The 17950-nt window shown below is 38.0% G+C and overlaps 1 protein-coding gene across 3 annotated transcripts; it reads right to left on the bottom strand.

The window, feature by feature from the left end:
- Positions 1-1636: 1636 nt before the first annotated feature.
- Positions 1637-4975, bottom strand: LOC107821481 (actin-like). 3 transcript variants are annotated; one of them, XM_075252639.1, is made up of 5 exons: positions 4783-4975; positions 3487-3556; positions 2983-3376; positions 2238-2851; positions 1637-1995 (listed from the first exon to the last, which is right to left on the bottom strand). In XM_075252639.1, the coding sequence occupies exons 2-5, from the start codon at positions 3544-3546 to the stop codon at positions 1930-1932; spliced, it is 1134 nt and encodes a 377-aa protein (XP_075108740.1). In that variant the 5' UTR covers positions 3547-3556; positions 4783-4975; the 3' UTR covers positions 1637-1929.
- Positions 4976-17950: the final 12975 nt, after the last annotated feature.

A 17950-nucleotide genomic window follows, 5' to 3' on the forward strand; every position in this document is an offset into this window, starting at 1 on the left:
CTCGGCCCAAGAAGACAAAAAGAGATAATATCAGTACCACCAATAGAAAATATAGGAAAAATAACATCATGAAAATATGAAAGTAGATGCAAAGTAAAAACGATAGACGGTACATAGACCCGACACTATGGAAAACAAAATAGTAGTAAGACACAACATTGTCACTAGCTGACTTCGACAGAAACCCTACCAGAGTAACCTCACGAAGGGACAAAGTAAGAAAAAACTCAACTATCTCCTAATCTACAACCCTAATACTCGACCCCCACAGCTTCCTACCAAGGGTCATGTCCTCGAAAATCTGAAGTCTCCCCATGTCCTGCCTGACCACCTATCCCCAATACTTCTTAGGAGGTCCTCTACCTCTTCTCATGCCCTCCAAAACCAGCCGCCCGCACCTCCTTACTGGAGCATCTGGGCTTCTCTTTTGTACGTGTCTGAACCATCTGAGCCTTGCTTCTCGCATCTTGTCATCAATGAGAGCCACGCCTACCTTATCTGAAATATCTTCATTCCTAATCTTATCCATCCTAGAGTGCCCGCACATCCACCTCAACATCCCCATTTCTGTTACTTTCATTTTCTGGATATGTGAGTTCTTAACAGGCCAACACTCAGCCTTATACATCATGGCCGGTCTAACCACCGCTTTGTAAAACTTACCTTTGAGTATCGGTGGCACTCTCTTGTCACACAGAACTCCAGATGCTAACCTCCACTTCATCCACTCCACCCTAATACGGTGTGTGCTATATGGCGACCGTCAGAATTCTGACAAATCGCCATAAGACATGCCGAAGAAATTCTGACTAACATGGTTCAAAAATTTGATTGGAGACTATTTTCCCATGACTTTCTACCAGGGTAAAAATTTAAAGGGTGGCACCAAATAATTATATTTGTGCAACTGATTTACTCAAAAGAAATCTTTTTCTTTTATAACAATCATGTCGGTCAGCTTGTTTACACCTCGACTATTCCACATATCATTTGTTTACCGAATAACTTTGCCTACCAAAGCTCAAAAGAACATGCCGTTCTTTACAATGTATTGATTATATATAATATAAGGTAGTTGGATTGGTTTTGATTTAGGTTTCGGAAAACAGATTGAGATTAATTATGGGAAATGTTTGGAACAATTTTTTGAGAAAGTAATTTTAAAGAATTTTTGAGTAACTTTTATGGGAAAATATACTATTGAGTTGTTTCTTTTTCTTTTTGGAAACAATCTATATGATTTACGAAAAGTTATCTAAACACTAAAGAACATTGAGTATTCTTTGAGCATAAATGAACCAAGATCGTGGCCTTTAAAATTTAAGACTGGAGCTAATATGAACCCCAAGTACTGGAGCTAATCTGGATATTTAATTACTGGGGTCCTTGGGGTGGGTTACTAAGAGGTATTGATTTGAGTAATAAATTTTAAGATGGGGCTCTAAAAATCAAAAATAAGAAAAAGGTTTGGGGGCTTAAGATGAAGCCACGTGTAACAGGAAGACTGGGGTAGATGGAGGGGTAAATACATTTAAATAGGTAACGGCAGGGGTAGAAAGTGTCGAATAGTATAACAAGTGATACCTATAATTTTCTGTTTCTTATTTGGATACCATAAAAATTGAGACCAAGAGAATATATAAAATGAACTGACAAGCTCTTTATCCATATACCAAATCACAACATCATTTCACATACAACTCTATATAAAAATATTAATTTTAAATTGACTCTTAACATGAACTGCTTGCTTTTTCATACCAACAATGACCGAATATTTGAGATTGATTCAGATAAAGAGATAGAAACAAAAATAATCAAAAGGAAATACAAATGAGAAGCATATTATATGCAATCAATAAACGCGGTGCTGCTCTCAAAATGAGAGTTTGTATATTTCTTCTGTTTCTCTTTCTTGGAATGCTGTATTTAGAAGCATTTTCTGTGAACAATTGAAGGTCCAGATTCATCATACTCTGCCTTAGCGATCCACATCTGTAATCGGGAAAAAAAATCCATAAGTAAATTTTCATGTGCCGCCTTGACAAATGTTCATCACATTCAGTTTAAAGAGCTAAGTATTTAGCATAAACTACTGCTCAGCATTTGTTCTCAGATAACTGGCATTTTTGAGTTATTGTTGACAATGGTGTGATGAGATAGTGGTTAAACTTTAAGAATTGCAAATATGAAATGCAGCAGACTGCAAGAAGTAAAGAGATCTTGATTTTGCAAACCTGCTGGAATGTGCTGAGAGAGGCCAAAATAGATCCTCCAATCCAAACACTGTACTTCCTCTCAGGTGGGGCGACAACCTTGATCTTCATGCTACTTGGAGCTAATGCGGTAATTTCCTTGCTCATCCTATCAGCAATGCCCGGGAACATGGTGGTACCACCACTGAGGACAATGTTTCCATACAGATCCTTTCTGATATCAACGTCACACTTCATGATGGAATTGTATGTGGTTTCATGAATACCAGCAGCTTCCATTCCGATCATTGATGGTTGGAACAGAACTTCTGGGCAGCGGAATCTCTCAGCACCAATGGTGATAACCTGTCCATCAGGCAGCTCGTAGCTCTTCTCCACGGATGAGCTGGTCTTTGCTGTTTCAAGTTCTTGTTCATAGTCAAGAGCAATGTAAGCCAACTTCTCCTTCACATCCCTAACAATTTCCCGCTCGGCCGTGGTGGTGAAAGAGTAGCCTCTTTCTGTGAGAATCTTCATGAGGTGATCTGTGAGATCACGCCCTGCCAGATCAAGACGCAGGATTGCGTGTGGGAGAGCATAACCTTCATAGATGGGAACTGTGTGGCTGACACCATCACCAGAGTCCAGCACAATACCTGACATAAAAAAGCACAGGATTCAACATAATGTTTGGACCAAAAAATCATTCACAAACATCACTAAAAGAGCTGGATTTCAAGCACTACATACACATATTTAAAGGTGGTTGACTGAAGACAAAGCTTACCAGTAGTACGTCCACTGGCATAGAGGGAAAGAACAGCCTGAATGGCGACATACATGGCAGGGGCGTTGAAGGTCTCAAACATGATCTGAGTCATCTTTTCTCGATTGGCCTTTGGATTAAGAGGAGCTTCTGTGAGGAGAACAGGGTGTTCTTCTGGAGCCACACGAAGTTCATTGTAGAAGGTGTGATGCCAAATTTTCTCCATATCATCCCAATTGCTAACGATTCCGTGTTCAATTGGATACTTCAAAGTCAAAATACCCCTTTTGGATTGAGCCTCATCACCAACATAAGCATCCTTCTGGCCCATGCCAACCATCACACCAGTGTGACGAGGGCGTCCAACAATGCTAGGGAACACAGCTCTTGGAGCATCATCTCCGGCGAATCCAGCCTAACAATTTTAGGCCACGATTAACAGTCAGCAGTCAGATCAAATAAGGGCAATGTTGTATTCAATGTCACCAAAACATTCAGTAGAGACGAGTGAAACATTGTAATTACCTTAACCATTCCAGTTCCATTATCACAGACAAGAGGCTGAATTTCCTCACCTTCTGCCATCTTTTACTCTCTGGAAATAAAAAAGACTATATTTATGCTAATAAACTGAAAACATATAAGGATCTCATACAATATAGAAGATCAAACACCACAATAAGTGAAAAAGGAAATCCTAAACGATAGCAACAAAAAGGGGTAATTTGTTTCTTTCATCTATGACAGACAAACTGGTTCTGCAACTATTATTCCTAAACAGTAAGACAGAAATTGCATTAAATCATATTAATCTGATCAGTTTAATTGCACAAGTTCTGCGGCTAAATAAGCAAATCAAATTCACATATATCGACTTGATGCCTATATCTGAGATCATGAAAGGCTTTGAAAATAACCTCATATAATCATCTCACATAAACTCGGATACATGCACATATATTTTTGAAAAACAAATGATATGGACGCATATCCAACGTAAATCAGATCTTTCCATCAAACTCATACTTTCTTTTTTGATGTGAAAGGAGTCTCATTTGGATAATAAAAACCAACAGAATTGCCATTTGAGGTGCATGCTTAATCAACTGCAAATCTTTGAATAACCAGGCACGGGTCAATTCTCAAAGACGATTTTTTTCTGATACACAACCAGATATAGAGAAGATGGAAGAACAGATTGAAAGGAACTAGATCTACCAAAAAGAAAGAAAACTAAAAACCAAAGTGAAAGTTAATCAAATAAAATCACATCTAGCTTTTGACATTTCCTTTTTTTTTTTTTGTTTTCCATCCGGTGTCTTGTACCAGCTTTTGGGCCCAGACTAATTCAGATTCGCCCCGCATATGCGCTCCTACTAGGATTTTTTTCATTCCCAAGATGCGAACCCTAGACCCCTAGTTAAGGGTGGAGGGGCCGGAGTAATCTAGATTCGCGCTGAGTAAGCGCTCCTACCAGGAGTTTTTTTGCATTCCAGGACTCGAAGCCGAGACCCTCTATTAAGCGTGGAGGAATTCTGTCCATCTACAACCTTTAGTGGTAGCTTTTACTCAAATGGAAAACACCCAATTGCAGATCCAAAATCTAACTTCAGCAGGTTAAATTATTATCCATTCCCAGCAAAACAAATGAACCCAAAAAAAGAAGAAGATGAAAATCACATACACTACCAACTTAATGATCAATCCAAAGAGAGTACACCCAGAAAAAAATTCTCCAAATTATCAAGCTTTATTGAGGAATTTCCAAAAAATTGAATTGAGAATGAAAAAGAAATGAAGATTCCAAGGTAAAGTTTGTACCTTAAATGGATTTTCCCAATATGGTTATTGTTGGCGATGGCCTATTGTGCTACCCGCGTTCTTGTTTTGAAAGGGGACAAGTATAACTCCTCTAAACAGCAAATGAATATGAGCTTAAATGAGCCTCAAATTCAATTTCTGTTGAGGAGGAGTTCGTTGGTTATCATTAAATCACAACTGAGTGGACCTCATGACAGCATCATTTTCATGGTGGATATAGCTGTCTCACTTTTCCATTTCTTTAGTTTTTGACAGATTTACCCCTAACCTTTTCATTTAACTCCAATAATACTTTCAAAGTATTTGCTCGAGATGTCAGAGTCTCGTGCTGATAACGTGTTATAAAATAAAGACTGTAAAGTAAAGACAAGTATAGAGAGAAATTGTTATATTATTCGAATTCAAACTGATGTACATAATGAACTGAAATCTCTTCTATTTATAGAAGAAAGGAAACTGTTGTGTAAGCTGCTACTATACCAGATATGGATAATCTTCTACCGAGAGCAATGTTTATCCATAACGGAGTACTGAAAGGATAAGCTTATTATACCCGATATGGATAATCTTCTACCGGGGGTAATGTTTATCCATAACTGAGTACTGAAAGGATAAGTTTATTATACCCGGTATGGATAATCTTCTATCGAGGGTAATGTTTATCCATAACTGGGTACTGAAAGGATAAGCTTATTATACCCGGTATGGATAATCTTCTACCGGGGGTAATGTTTATCCATAACTGGGTACTGAAAGGATAAGCTTATTATACCCGGTATGGATAATCTTCTACTGGGGGTAATATTTATCCATAACCGGGTACCGAAGTGATAAGCTTTTTCAGGAAGTTTATTTCCAATAGAGTACTAAATAGATAAACATATTTACGGTGGAGTCTCATATGGATAAGCTTCTTCAGGAAGCTTATTTACAACGGAGTACTAAATGAACATCCATAATATAATATATTTATAACACTCCCCTTGGATGTTCATTAAAATATAATGTGCCTCATTAAAACCTTACTAGGAAAAACCACGTGAGAAAAAATCCCAGTGAAGAAAAAAGAGTACACATATTTAGTAAGACGCATTGTTAGGTGCCTCATTAAAAAACCTTATAAGGAAAACCCCATGGGAAAAAAATTTAGTAAGGGAAAAAGAGTGCATCGCGTATTTTACTCCCCCTAATGAAAACCTTGTTTCAAATATTTGAGTCTCCGCATTCCAATCTTGTATACCATCTTCTCAAAAGTTGAAGTTGGCAAAGATTTAGTGAATAAATCTGTTGGATTATCACTTGAACGGATTTGTTGCACATCAATGTCACCACTTTTCTGAAGATCGTGTGTGTAGAATAATTTTGGTGAAATGTGCTTCGTTCTATCTCCTTTTATAAATCCTCCCTTCAATTGGGCTATGCATGCAGCATTGTCTTCGTATAAAATTGTGGGTCTTTTCTCACATTCTAAACCATATTTTTCTCGAATAAAATGAATTATTGATCTCAACCATACGCATTCCCTACTTGCTTCATGAATAGTTATTATCTCAACGTGATTTGAAGAAGTAGCAACAATAGATTGCTTTGTGGAGCGTCATGATATGACAGTACCTCCATATGTAAATACGTAGCCGGTTTGAGATCGAGCTTTATGGGGATCAGATAAATAACCTGCATCTGTATAACCAACAAGGTCTGCACTATCTTTGTTAGCATAAAACAAACCCATATCAAGAGTTCCCTTTAAATATCGCAATATATGCTTAATCCCGTTCCAATGTCTCCGTGTAGGAGAAGAACTATATCTTGCTAGTAAATTAACAGAAAATGCTATGTCAGGCCTTGTAGCATTAGCAAGATACATTAGTGCACCAATTGCACTGAGATAGGGTATTTCGGGACCAAGGAGTTCCTCGTCCTCTTCTGGAGGTCGGAACAAATCCTTATTCACTTCAAGTGATCGAACAACCATTGGTGTACTCAATGGGTGTGCTTTGTCCATGTAAAAGCGTTTTAAGACCCTTTCTGTATAGGCAGATTGATGGATAAAGATCTCGTCTGCTAAATGTTCAATTTGCAGACCAAGACAAAGTTTTGTCTTTCCAAGATCTTTCATCTCAAATTCTTTCTTAAGATATTCAATTGCCTTTTGGAGTTCTTCTGGAGTTCCAACAAGATTTATGTCATCAACATAAACAGCAAGTATAATAAATTCTGATGTCATTTTCTTTATAAAAATACATGGACAAATAATATCATTTATGTAACCTTCTTTCAGCAAATATTGACTAAGGCGATTATACCACATGCGCCCAGATTGCTTTAAACCGTACAAAGATCTTTGTAATCTGATTGAATACATTTCCTGAGATTTTGCTTCAGGCATTTTAAATCCTTCAGGAATTTTCATATAAATTTCATTATCAAGTGAACCGTACAGATAAGCTGTAACTACATCCATTATATGTATTTCAAGTTTTTCATGTAGTGCTAAATTGATGAGATATCGAAATGTTATGGCATCCATAACAGGTGAATATGTTTCATCAAAATCGACTCCAAGTCGTTGTGAGAATCCTTGTGCAACAAGGCGAGCTTTGTATCTTTCAACTTCATTTTTATCATTCCTTTTTCGCACAAAAACCCATTTATGACCAACTGGTTTTATACCAGCAGGTGTTTGGACTACTGGTCCAAAGACCTCTCTTTTAGCAAGTGACTTCAATTCCGATTGAATTGCCTCTTGCCATTTTGGCCAATCAGATCTTTGTCGACATTCTTCGACAGATCGAGGTTCAAGATCCTCACTATCTTGCATAATATTAAGTGCAACATTATATGCAAAAATATTATCCACCACTATTTCAGATCGATTTAAATTAATCTCATCGCCGATCGAACTTATTAAAAGTTCTTCACTCACATGAGCTTCAGATTCATTGATTTCTTCAGGAATCTCAGAACTAATCAGATTTTGGGTCTCTTCAGGAGATCCCTTCATAGTATCGTTTTGATCATTTGTCGATTTTCTTTTTCGAGGATTTCGATCCTTAGAACCCAAAGGCCTGCCACGCTTCAGGCGTGTTTTAGGTTCACTAGCTCTCATACTAGTAGATGGTCCTACTGGGACATCAATTCGGATAGGCACATTCTCTGCTGGGATATGTGACTTAGTTATCCTTTTCAAATCAGTAAATGCATTTGGCATTTGATTTGTTATATTCTGTAAATGGATGATCTTCTGGACCTCCTGATTACATATATGGGTACGGGGATCAAGGTGAGATAATGATGAAATTTTCCACACAATTTCTCTTCTGATTTCCTTTTTCTCTCCCCCTAATTGTGGAAAATTTGTTTCATCAAACCGACAATCTGCAAATCGAGCAGTAAATAAATGTCCTGTCAATGGTTCAAGATAGCGAATAATAGAGGGTGATTCAAACCCAACATATATTCATATCCTTCTTTGTGGTCCCATCTTACTACGTTGTGGTGGTATTACTGGCACATATACAGCACATCCGAAAATTCGTAGATGGGCAATATTTGGTTCATGACCAAAAACTAATTGTGACGGAGAATATTTATTATAGTGTGTTGGTCTGAGACGGATAAGTGATGCTGCATGCAAGATAGCATGGCCCCAAGCAGTAGTGAGCAATTTTGTTTTCATAAGTAGTGGTCTTGCTATCAATTGCAGGCGTTTAATAAATGACTCTGCAAGGCCATTTTGAGTATGAACATAAGCTACAGGATGTTCAACTTTTATCCCAACGGATAGATAATAATCATCAAAAGCTTGAGATGAGAATTCTCCAGCATTATCAAGGCGAATAGCCTTTATAGGATAATCTGGGAATTGTGCCCTTAATCGAATTATTTGGGCTAATAGCTTTGCAAAATGCCAGGCTGCGAGATGATAGTAGGCACACATGAGACCATCTTGAAAATGCATCTATTAGGACCATAAAATATCGAAACAACCCACTTGGTGGGTGAATAGGTCCATATATATCCCCATGTATACGCTCTAAAAAGGCAGGGGATTCAATACCAACCTTCATTGGTGATGGTCTAGTGATCATTTTTCCTTGATAACAAGCATCACAAGAAAATTCGTCATTTGTAAGAATCTTCAAGTTCTTTAATGGATGCCCACTCGAATTTTCAGTAATTCGTCTCATCATTATTGATCCGGGATGGCCCAAACGGCCATGCAAAGCACAAAAGTATTTGAATCCGTAAACTTCTGGTTTATGATAGAGTGTGCTTCAATTGTACTAATTTTTGAATAGTATAAACCAGAAGATAAAGTTGGTAACTTTTCTACAATGCATTTCTGGCCAGAAATATTCTTTGTAATACAAAGATATTCCCTGTTCATTTCATCTATTGTCTCAACATGATACCCATTTCGGCGGATATCTATAAAACTCAACAAGTTTCTTCGGGACTTGGAGGAGAACAATGCATTGTCTATAATAAGTTTTGTTCCCTTAGACAGAAATATTATGGCTCTTCCGGAGCCTTCAATCAAACTTATATTACCAGAAATTGTTGAAACATTTGCTTTTTCCTTATGCAAATAAGAAAAGTATTTCTGATCGTTGAATATGGCATGAGTTGTTCCACTATCAATAACACAAATATCTTCATGATTTGTCTTTGATCCAAACATAATTTGAGGGTTATCCATATTCTTCAAAATAACATAAATAAAATATATTATAGTAAACATCATTATCAAAGCATAACTTTTATTTATGTACAACAATTACATAACCATACTATTTATTACAAACAACAAAAATTAAAATATTTACATTTCTACAGATTCACTACCGATTACATGACTTATTTCTCCTTCTGGGAGTGCAAAGTAATCAGCTACATCCAAATGCATGAAGTCTAAATTATCTTCAGAAATAAAATTTGTTTCAGCATTTTTCTCTGTCTTCTTCAGGGAGGCTTGATAAAGCTCAACCAGGGGCTTTGGCGTACGACAGGTACGTGACCAGTACCCCTTTTCCTCCACACCTATAGCATGTATTTTCTGCATTTGGCGCTTGCACCGCTTCATACTTTTGTTCTTTCCTTTTCCACTGCTGGTGGTGAGGAGGCTTCTTTGGTGCATTATTATCACCATGATTGGGGTTTCTTCCCCGACCACGGCCATGACCACGACTGGGGCCACGACCTCTTCCACGTTTAGCTTGGTAGAAGTTCGTCTCATTCACTTCAAGGAATGGACAAGAACCTATAGGTCGGCTTTCATGATTTTTCATTAATAGCACATTATGTTGCTCTGCTATAAGAAGATGTGAGATAAGTTCAGAGTACTTTTTAAATCTCATCTCTCGATATTGCTGTTGCAGGAGCATATTCGAGGCATGAAAAGTGGTGAAAGTTGTCTCCAACATATCATGATCAGTAATATTATCACCACATAATTTCAATTGGGAAATAATTCTGAACATAGCAGAATTATACTCACTGATAGATTTAAAATCTTGTAGTCTTAGATGAGTCCAATCATAACGTGTCTGTGGAAGAATGACCATCTTCAGGTGGTCATATCTATCTTTCAAATTATTCCACAGTATGACTGGATCTTTAATAATGAGATATTCCATTTTCAGGTCCTCATCAAGGTGATGGCGTAGGAATATTATTGTTTTGGCACGGTCTTGGTTTGATGCTTGAGTTTTATCCTTGATGGTGTCTGTCAGACCCATCGCATCAAGATGAATTTCAGCATCAAGCACCCAAGACATGTAGCTTTTGCCCGATATATCCAGGGCTACAAATTCGATTTTAGAAAGATTTGACATTATTTAGGAAAAGAAAGTTCTTACCTCTAATACTTTCAAAGTATTTGCTCGAGATGTCAGAGTCTCGTGCTGATAGCGTGTTATAAAATAAAGACTGTAAAGTAAAGACAAGTATAGAGAGAAACTGTTATATTATTCGAATTCAAACTGATGTACATAATGAACTGAAATGTCTTCTATTTATAGAAGAAAGGAAGCTGTTGTGTAAGCTGCTACTATACCAGATATGGATAATCTTCTACCGAGAGCAATATTTATCCATAACGGAGTACTAAAAGGATAAGCTTATTATACTCGATATGGATAATCTTCTACCGGGGGTAATGTTTATCTATAACTGGGTACTGAAAGGATAAGCTTATTATACCCGGTATGGATAGTCTTCTATCAGGGGTAATGTTTATCCATAACTGAGTACTGAAAGGATAAGCTTATTATACCCGATATGGATAATTTTCTATCGGGGATAATTTTTATCCATAACTGGGTACTGAAAAGATAAGCTTATTATACCCGGTATGGATAATCTTCTACCGGGAGTAATGTTTATCCATAACTGGGTACTGAAAGGATAAGCTTATTATACCCGGTATGGATAATCTTCTACTGGGTAATATTTATCCATAACCGGGTACCGAAGTGATAAGCTTCTTCAGGAAGCTTATTTCCAATAGAGTACTAAATAGATAAACATATTTACGGTGGAGTCCCATATGGATAAGCTTCTTCAGGAAGCTTATTTACAACGGAGTACTAAATGAACATCCATAATATAATATATTTATAACAATCCGTCGTTGTTGTCACAAGTTGTATATTACTCTGTTAATGTGCAGGCTGATCACGCCCAACTATGCCTTATAAAAAGGACTCTGCGGACGTTGCAAATATAACCTGAATATTCTGCCCAGAGTCGAATCCACAGAGAGTTAACCTATCAATCACTATCTTTAGACCCACTAAACTTTTGAGAACCAATTTCCCCAAATATTTGAATCACAGTTGATGGTGTCATCAATAACTAAAATTGCAAGTAAATAAACAACTATAAACTAAGGATGCTGAGGTTGTAAACAATAATGAGAAAACGCTAAGGTAATAACTTCCCTTATTGATGGAATCCCTTCTGTTTATGCTTCATACAAATTGACCAACACCTCTCTATTAATCATGAATGCTCATCTTACCGTAAATCTCTCCCGAGTAATCACAGTAATATACTCAATGCATTCTCCCAAGATACACTAGCTAGCTCTAATTAACACGGTTCACTTTAAATTGCACTCAAGGTTTCGTTATCCCTAATCCCGCCTTTAAACCCGCAGTTATAGATCCCTCTTATACTTTGGGAGTGGTGTTGTTAAACAATAACCTAAATATGCACTCTCTCCCGAGTTATGCACACTAAATAGGCACAGCTAATTGAGGATCCTGTCAATTAACTACAACGTGCACAAAGTTGAACAAATAAAGATTGAGACTAGTAATTTGTATTCACATAAACAAGAAGTTCATCCCCCAATAGGTTCCATCAAAACCTTAGACAAAGGATTTAGCTACTCATAACTATGGGTAAACAAACTAAAACAATATTCATCATAAAACTTGCAAGAAAAATCAAAGAAAAGAAGAAAGATGTTTTGGGTGATCTCTCACAATTGTGTTTCTTGCCAAAGTACTCTCTAAAATATTACATGCCTCTCTTGGGCGAAGTCTAGTGTTTAAAATAGGGTTTTGGGCTAAAATTCTCGTGTTTTGCACTTTAGTCCCTGAAGTTCTCCGCCTCCGCCGCAGTTCTGTCGCGGTCGCGGTCAAACCGCGGCCAAACATGCTCTCTGATTCTCACTTTGTCTGCAACCATCTTCTATCGCGGTCGCGGTGGAACCGCGGGAGTCCTCTTTCAGTTCTGACTTGAGCTGTTTCACGTGGTTTACTTGACGGAATTTTACGATCTGCCTCTTTTTCTCCATATTTGATCCCAAAAGTACTCCATAGCCTTCTCTGGTCATATATAACCTACAAAGCATGAAAAACACTAATAAGAGCATTTTGTTATCACTTTTATCATCCAAACTATACAAGAAGGTGGTTATTTAGGGCCTAATTATAGTTAAATTCACCTATTATCAACACCCCACACTTAAACCTTTACTCGTCCTCGAGCAAGTTAAACCACACTTCTAGGCCTAATCGTTCGATGCATTACCCAATTTTTTTATGCCACACCCACCATTATAAAGGAACAACCTAAGCAGTGCAACAGTCACGCCTCAGATGAAGACTCTAACACCATGACACACTCATGCTCACTCTAGTTACTCTAACAGAGGTGAAAACTCACTTTTTCTTCCTAAGTCACATGCCCTCACATCATAATTCTGAGAGAAGTTCCACACACATAAAATTCAAGCAACAAGGAACCAAAGATAGGAAGAATTCACTCACTCTCAGCAAAGAATATTCACATGCCACATAGATACACCATAAGCTTGCCCCTAGTATAGTACTCTACTAATCGAACTATTCAGTCAAAGATCAAGAGGTCTTTATTTGGTTGTAATGTAGGCTAAAGGACGGGTAGGATATATTTGGATATAGTGACTAACCTCCCTAAGCACTTTTACTACACTTTCTTTTATTTCAATTTCCATGCTCAGCCCACTCGTTCTTCCACATTTTAGTTCATAGGTGACCCCCACTTTTCTTTAAGTGCAACTGTTTTTTTTTTAGACTTTTATAAATCCATTGCACCATTCAAGTATTTCTTTCCTGATTCCCCTTTTTTCTACTTCCTTACCACCCCACACTTTGACTTTTGTATGTTCTTTAGTAATTCAAGTGCTTCTAGGAGGTACAGGTTCAAACAGTCAAACTATTCAAACACAGGGATATAGGTCATTATAGGGTTATCAAATAACAGGCTTCAGGCTCAAAGGGGTTAACTATGGCAATATATACAGGTGGATTCACAATTATACAAGCTACACAAAGAAATGCCTCAATCATCTCTAAAACCAAACAGCTTCTATTTCGCTTTGCAAACACACAGGGCAAGTTCTAGGTATCACATGCAAGCACAGAATACAAGTAATATCTCACACACACTTGGCATGTAACTCATTCCGAATCAGTTTATCAACACACTCATACGAGCATTCAAGCAAGACAGGATGTGCAAAATTAGGGCATAGATTTATGAGTCTACAAATGAGCCTAGACGTCGCACCCTCATGTTCGTTTTTGTTATTCTCAGGTGTGTACATCAAGGGTTGCATTCTAGCCTTCACCCATTTTGGTCCTAAAACTACAAACGAAAAATCTACCTAACCCGGTTCAAGAAAAGCCCTTGGAAAAGAACCATGGTCAAAAGAAAAACCAAGGAAAAATTACTACACTACCTAAAAAAGAAAAAAGAAAAAAAAATAAAGAAACTACATGGACTACTTCCCTCAAGAGTACTGTCCAAGTGGTCCGTCCTCAGGAAGAGTCCTCTATATTTTTTTAAAATCTGACTTTGACCCTCAAGAGACCCGTCGACAAGTGTCCGTCGTTGGGCCAAGTCAGTTACTTCTAATGTGAGTACAGTCAATTATACACAACAACACCAATAAAATACTACAACATACACCATGTCTATATACACTACAATATATTACCCGAGCAAGTCTCCCACCCCACACTTAAAAATTATGGCATGTCCCCATGTCATATAAAAAATAATGAGCAGAAGGGTAAGAAGACTTCCCTGAGCCTCAATCAGAGTTGGAGACGGTGCTGGGGTCCACATGGCAAGATCTCCCCAAAGCACGGAACTAGGACATAAACCGGCTCTCAGACCTGGCCTGCCGCTGAGACATGGCATCCATATGCTATGTCTCTGGCCTCCATAGTTTGACACATAGTTCATGTCTTCAGGGTGCTGATGATGATGATCATGTTCTGCATTCCAAGGATTACCAACTGGCTAACTAATGCAAGATGTGCACAAGCCCCCATTGGTAGTATCTACAATGTGCACTTGCTATTTCTGCCCTGATTCCTCCACCTTTTTGGTGAGTATGCTCATTTGTGTCAAGAGGGTCGCCACATTTTCAGCCATGGAATTTGATGGGTCAAAAGGCACTGAGTGCACCACTGGAGTGATAGGTGCATTCCTCGTCGTCCACCCCGAATTCTGAGCCATTTTGTCAAGCAGACTCTGACCTTCTCTCCAAGTTTTGCTCAAAAATGCCCCACCAGCTGAGGCATCTACAATGTTCTTCATGCTATCTGACAGTCCCATGTAAAACCGTTGTCCCAACATCTGATCTGGAATACCATGGTGTGTACATATAACTAAGATTCCTTTAAACTGGCTCCATGTCTCATGCAGTGTCTCCATTCGTTTCTGTTTAAAGCTCACAATCTCATCAATTTGTTGAGCTGTTTTGTTGGGCGGGTGGAACTTGATGTGAAATTGCTTGACTAACTCATCCCAAGTTTCTATAGAGTTTATGGGGAGTGAGTTTAGCCAGACCTGAGCAGCTCCTGTCACCGAGAATGGAAATAATAACAGCCTGATTGCTTCCAGAGTTACGTTGGGTTGCCTTTGAGTTTTGCAAATCGACAGGAAGTTCTTCAAGTGCTGCTGAGGATCTTCGGCTGGTGTCCCAAAAAATAGTCCCTTGTTTTGCAGCATGTTGTTCGTGATCTGGAACGATTCAGCTTGTATCGCGGGCACAATAATGGCAGTGGCCAGATTGTCAGTTGTGGGTTGTGCCCAGTCATATAGTGCATCCTCATGCACAGGAGGTGCCATATCTCTGATGTTTCCGTTGACGTTGTCTCCGTCACCCATGTCAATTTCGAGTTTGTGTGTTTGATGAGGTTGTTGAAGTCTTTTGTCAGCACGGTTCAATATTCGGAATGTTTTCTCGGGGTCTGAGAGTCCTTCAAGTAGTTCTCCAGTCCTCGTAGAGTTTCTAGGCATACACCAGTGCAACCACGTCAACAACCGTCAAAAATTTCAATAACAAATTTGGTGTAGAGAAAATTGACTACACTAAGAATTTTTGTATTTCTATCACTGGTAATTGATAATTCCGTTAACTCCCTGGCAACGACGCCAAAATTTGATCACGCCCAACTATGCCTTATAAAAAGGACCCTGCGGATGCTGCAAATATAACCTAAGTATTCTGCCCAGAGTCAAATCCACAGAGAGTTAACCTATCAATCACTATCTTTAGACCCACTAAACTCTTGAGAACCAATTTCCCCAAACATTTGAATCACATTTGATGGTGTCTTCAATAACTAAAATTGCAAGTAAATAAGCAGTTGTAAACTAAGGATGCTAAGGTTGTAAACAATAATGAGAAAACGCTAAGGTAATGACTTCCCCTATTGATGGAATTCCTTCTGTTTATGCTTCATACAAATTGACCAACACCTCTCTATCAATCATGAACTCTCATCTTACTGTAAATCTCTCCCGAGTAATCACAGTAATATACTCAATGCACTCTCCCGAGATACACTAGCTAGCTCTAATTAACACGGTTCACTTTAGATTGCACTCAAGGCTTCGTTATCCCTAATATCGCCTTTAAACCCGCAGTTATAGATCTTTCTTATACTTTGGGAGTGGTGTTGTTCAACAATAACCTAAATATGCACTCTCTCCCGAGTTATGCACACTAAATAGGCACAGCTAATTGAGGATCCTGTCAATTAACTACAACATGCACAAAGTTGAACAAATAAAGATTGAGACTAGCAATTTGTATTCACATAAATAAGAAGTTCATCCCCCAATAGGTTCCATCAAAACCTTAGACAAAGGATTTAGCTACTCATAACTATGGGTAAACAAACTAAAACAATATTCATCATAAAACTTGCAAGAAAAAACAAAGAAAAGAAGAAAGATGTTTTGGGTGATCTCTCACAATTGTGTTTCTTGCCAAAGTACTCTCTAAAACATTACATGCCTCTCTTGGGCAAAGTCTAGCATTTAAAATAGGGTTTTGGGCTAAAATCCCGTGTTTTGCACTTTAGTCCCTGAAGTTCTCCGCCTCCGCCGCGGTTCTGCCGCGGTCGCGGCCAAACATGCTCTCTGATTCTCACTTTGTCTGCAACCATCTTCTACCGCGGTTCTACCGCGGTCGCGGTGGAACCGCGGCAGTCCTCTTTCAGTTCTGACTTGAGCTGTTTCGCGTGGTTTACTTGACGGAATTTTACGATCGGCCTCTTTTTCTCCATATTTGATCCCAAAAGTACTCCATAGCCTTCTCTGGTCATATATAACCTGCAAAACATGAAAAACACTAATAAGAGTATTTTGTTATCACTTTTATCATCCAAACTATACAAGAAGGTGGTTATTTAGGGCCTAATTATAATTAAATTCAACTATTATCACAGGCCCTAACCTGCCTCTTATCTCAAATTAATTTGAATTGCAACTTGATAGTTATATATATTTATTGTACACTATCAGATATAGAAATCCAATAGCATAATGGTCTTTTCCTTTTGACTTTTCCTTTTTCTCCAATTTATGGACTCACCTACACCAATAAACTCTTAAATAATCTCACAAAGAACAAGGTTTAAGTAAATTAACTTTGCTCAATATATGACAGTAAAATATCAATCCACTAATGTAAAGAAGATAAATTGAATGAAATTTTGTGTTACAACCCATATCCACATGTGTTAGTTCATGCCATATATTAGTTAACATAAATCCAAGAAGGAATTATCTTTGAGATGATAAGAAGTCAATCATACTGGTCATAAGTGATGCAAGAGTGTATAAGGGTGATTAACCAGTATTAGAAGTTAAACGAATCAAGGATGTTGTAACTCATATTTTCAGGTAATTTAGCGGTGCTTAATACACTCAAGAGTTCATTTATTAAGGTATTTTAATCATATAATATTCGTATCATAAGTCTTGAAGTCAAACGAGTTATGAAACAAAAGTCGACAAAAGTTGTCGCAACTTAGGTTCATAATTTTACTTAAACATTAGGTCAAATGTTTCTAATCTTTTCTCATAATTTACAAGGAATTACGGGGTGATATACCAACCTAATTAAAGATCTATGAGTCTAGTTTCCAACGCATTAAACCGTTCATCGATACAATCTCGGAGTAGAGAGATATTCACATTTTCGCGAGACTGCACCAAGCACCTCTCTATGGGGCCCACTAAGGCGGTTTAAGATATTTGGACCTATATAGGATGCCTCCAACTAGGGCTGTGCATTTGGATCGGATATCCGAAATCCGATTCGATCCACTCTATTTCGGATTTTCGGATTTCAAATTTCGGATTTTCGGAT

The sequence above is a fragment of the Nicotiana tabacum genome, chromosome 5 (assembly GCF_000715075.1).
Source record: "Nicotiana tabacum cultivar K326 chromosome 5, ASM71507v2, whole genome shotgun sequence".
Classification (NCBI taxonomy): Eukaryota; Viridiplantae; Streptophyta; class Magnoliopsida; order Solanales; family Solanaceae; genus Nicotiana; species Nicotiana tabacum.

What these genes read in the sequence shown, in the direction of transcription:
- LOC107821481 (XM_075252639.1), bottom strand. Translation starts at nt 3,546, where the DNA reads ATGGCAGAAGGTGAGGAAATTCAGCCTCTTGTCTGTGATAATGGAACT. An exon ending in TGCCAGTGGACGTACTACTG is followed by an intron (nt 2,852 to 2,982) that starts GTAAGCTTTGTC and finishes TTTTTATGTCAG; the next exon opens with GTATTGTGCTGGACTCTGGT. An exon ending in CTCTCAGCACATTCCAGCAG is followed by an intron (nt 1,996 to 2,237) that starts GTTTGCAAAATC and finishes TCCCGATTACAG; the next exon opens with ATGTGGATCGCTAAGGCAGA.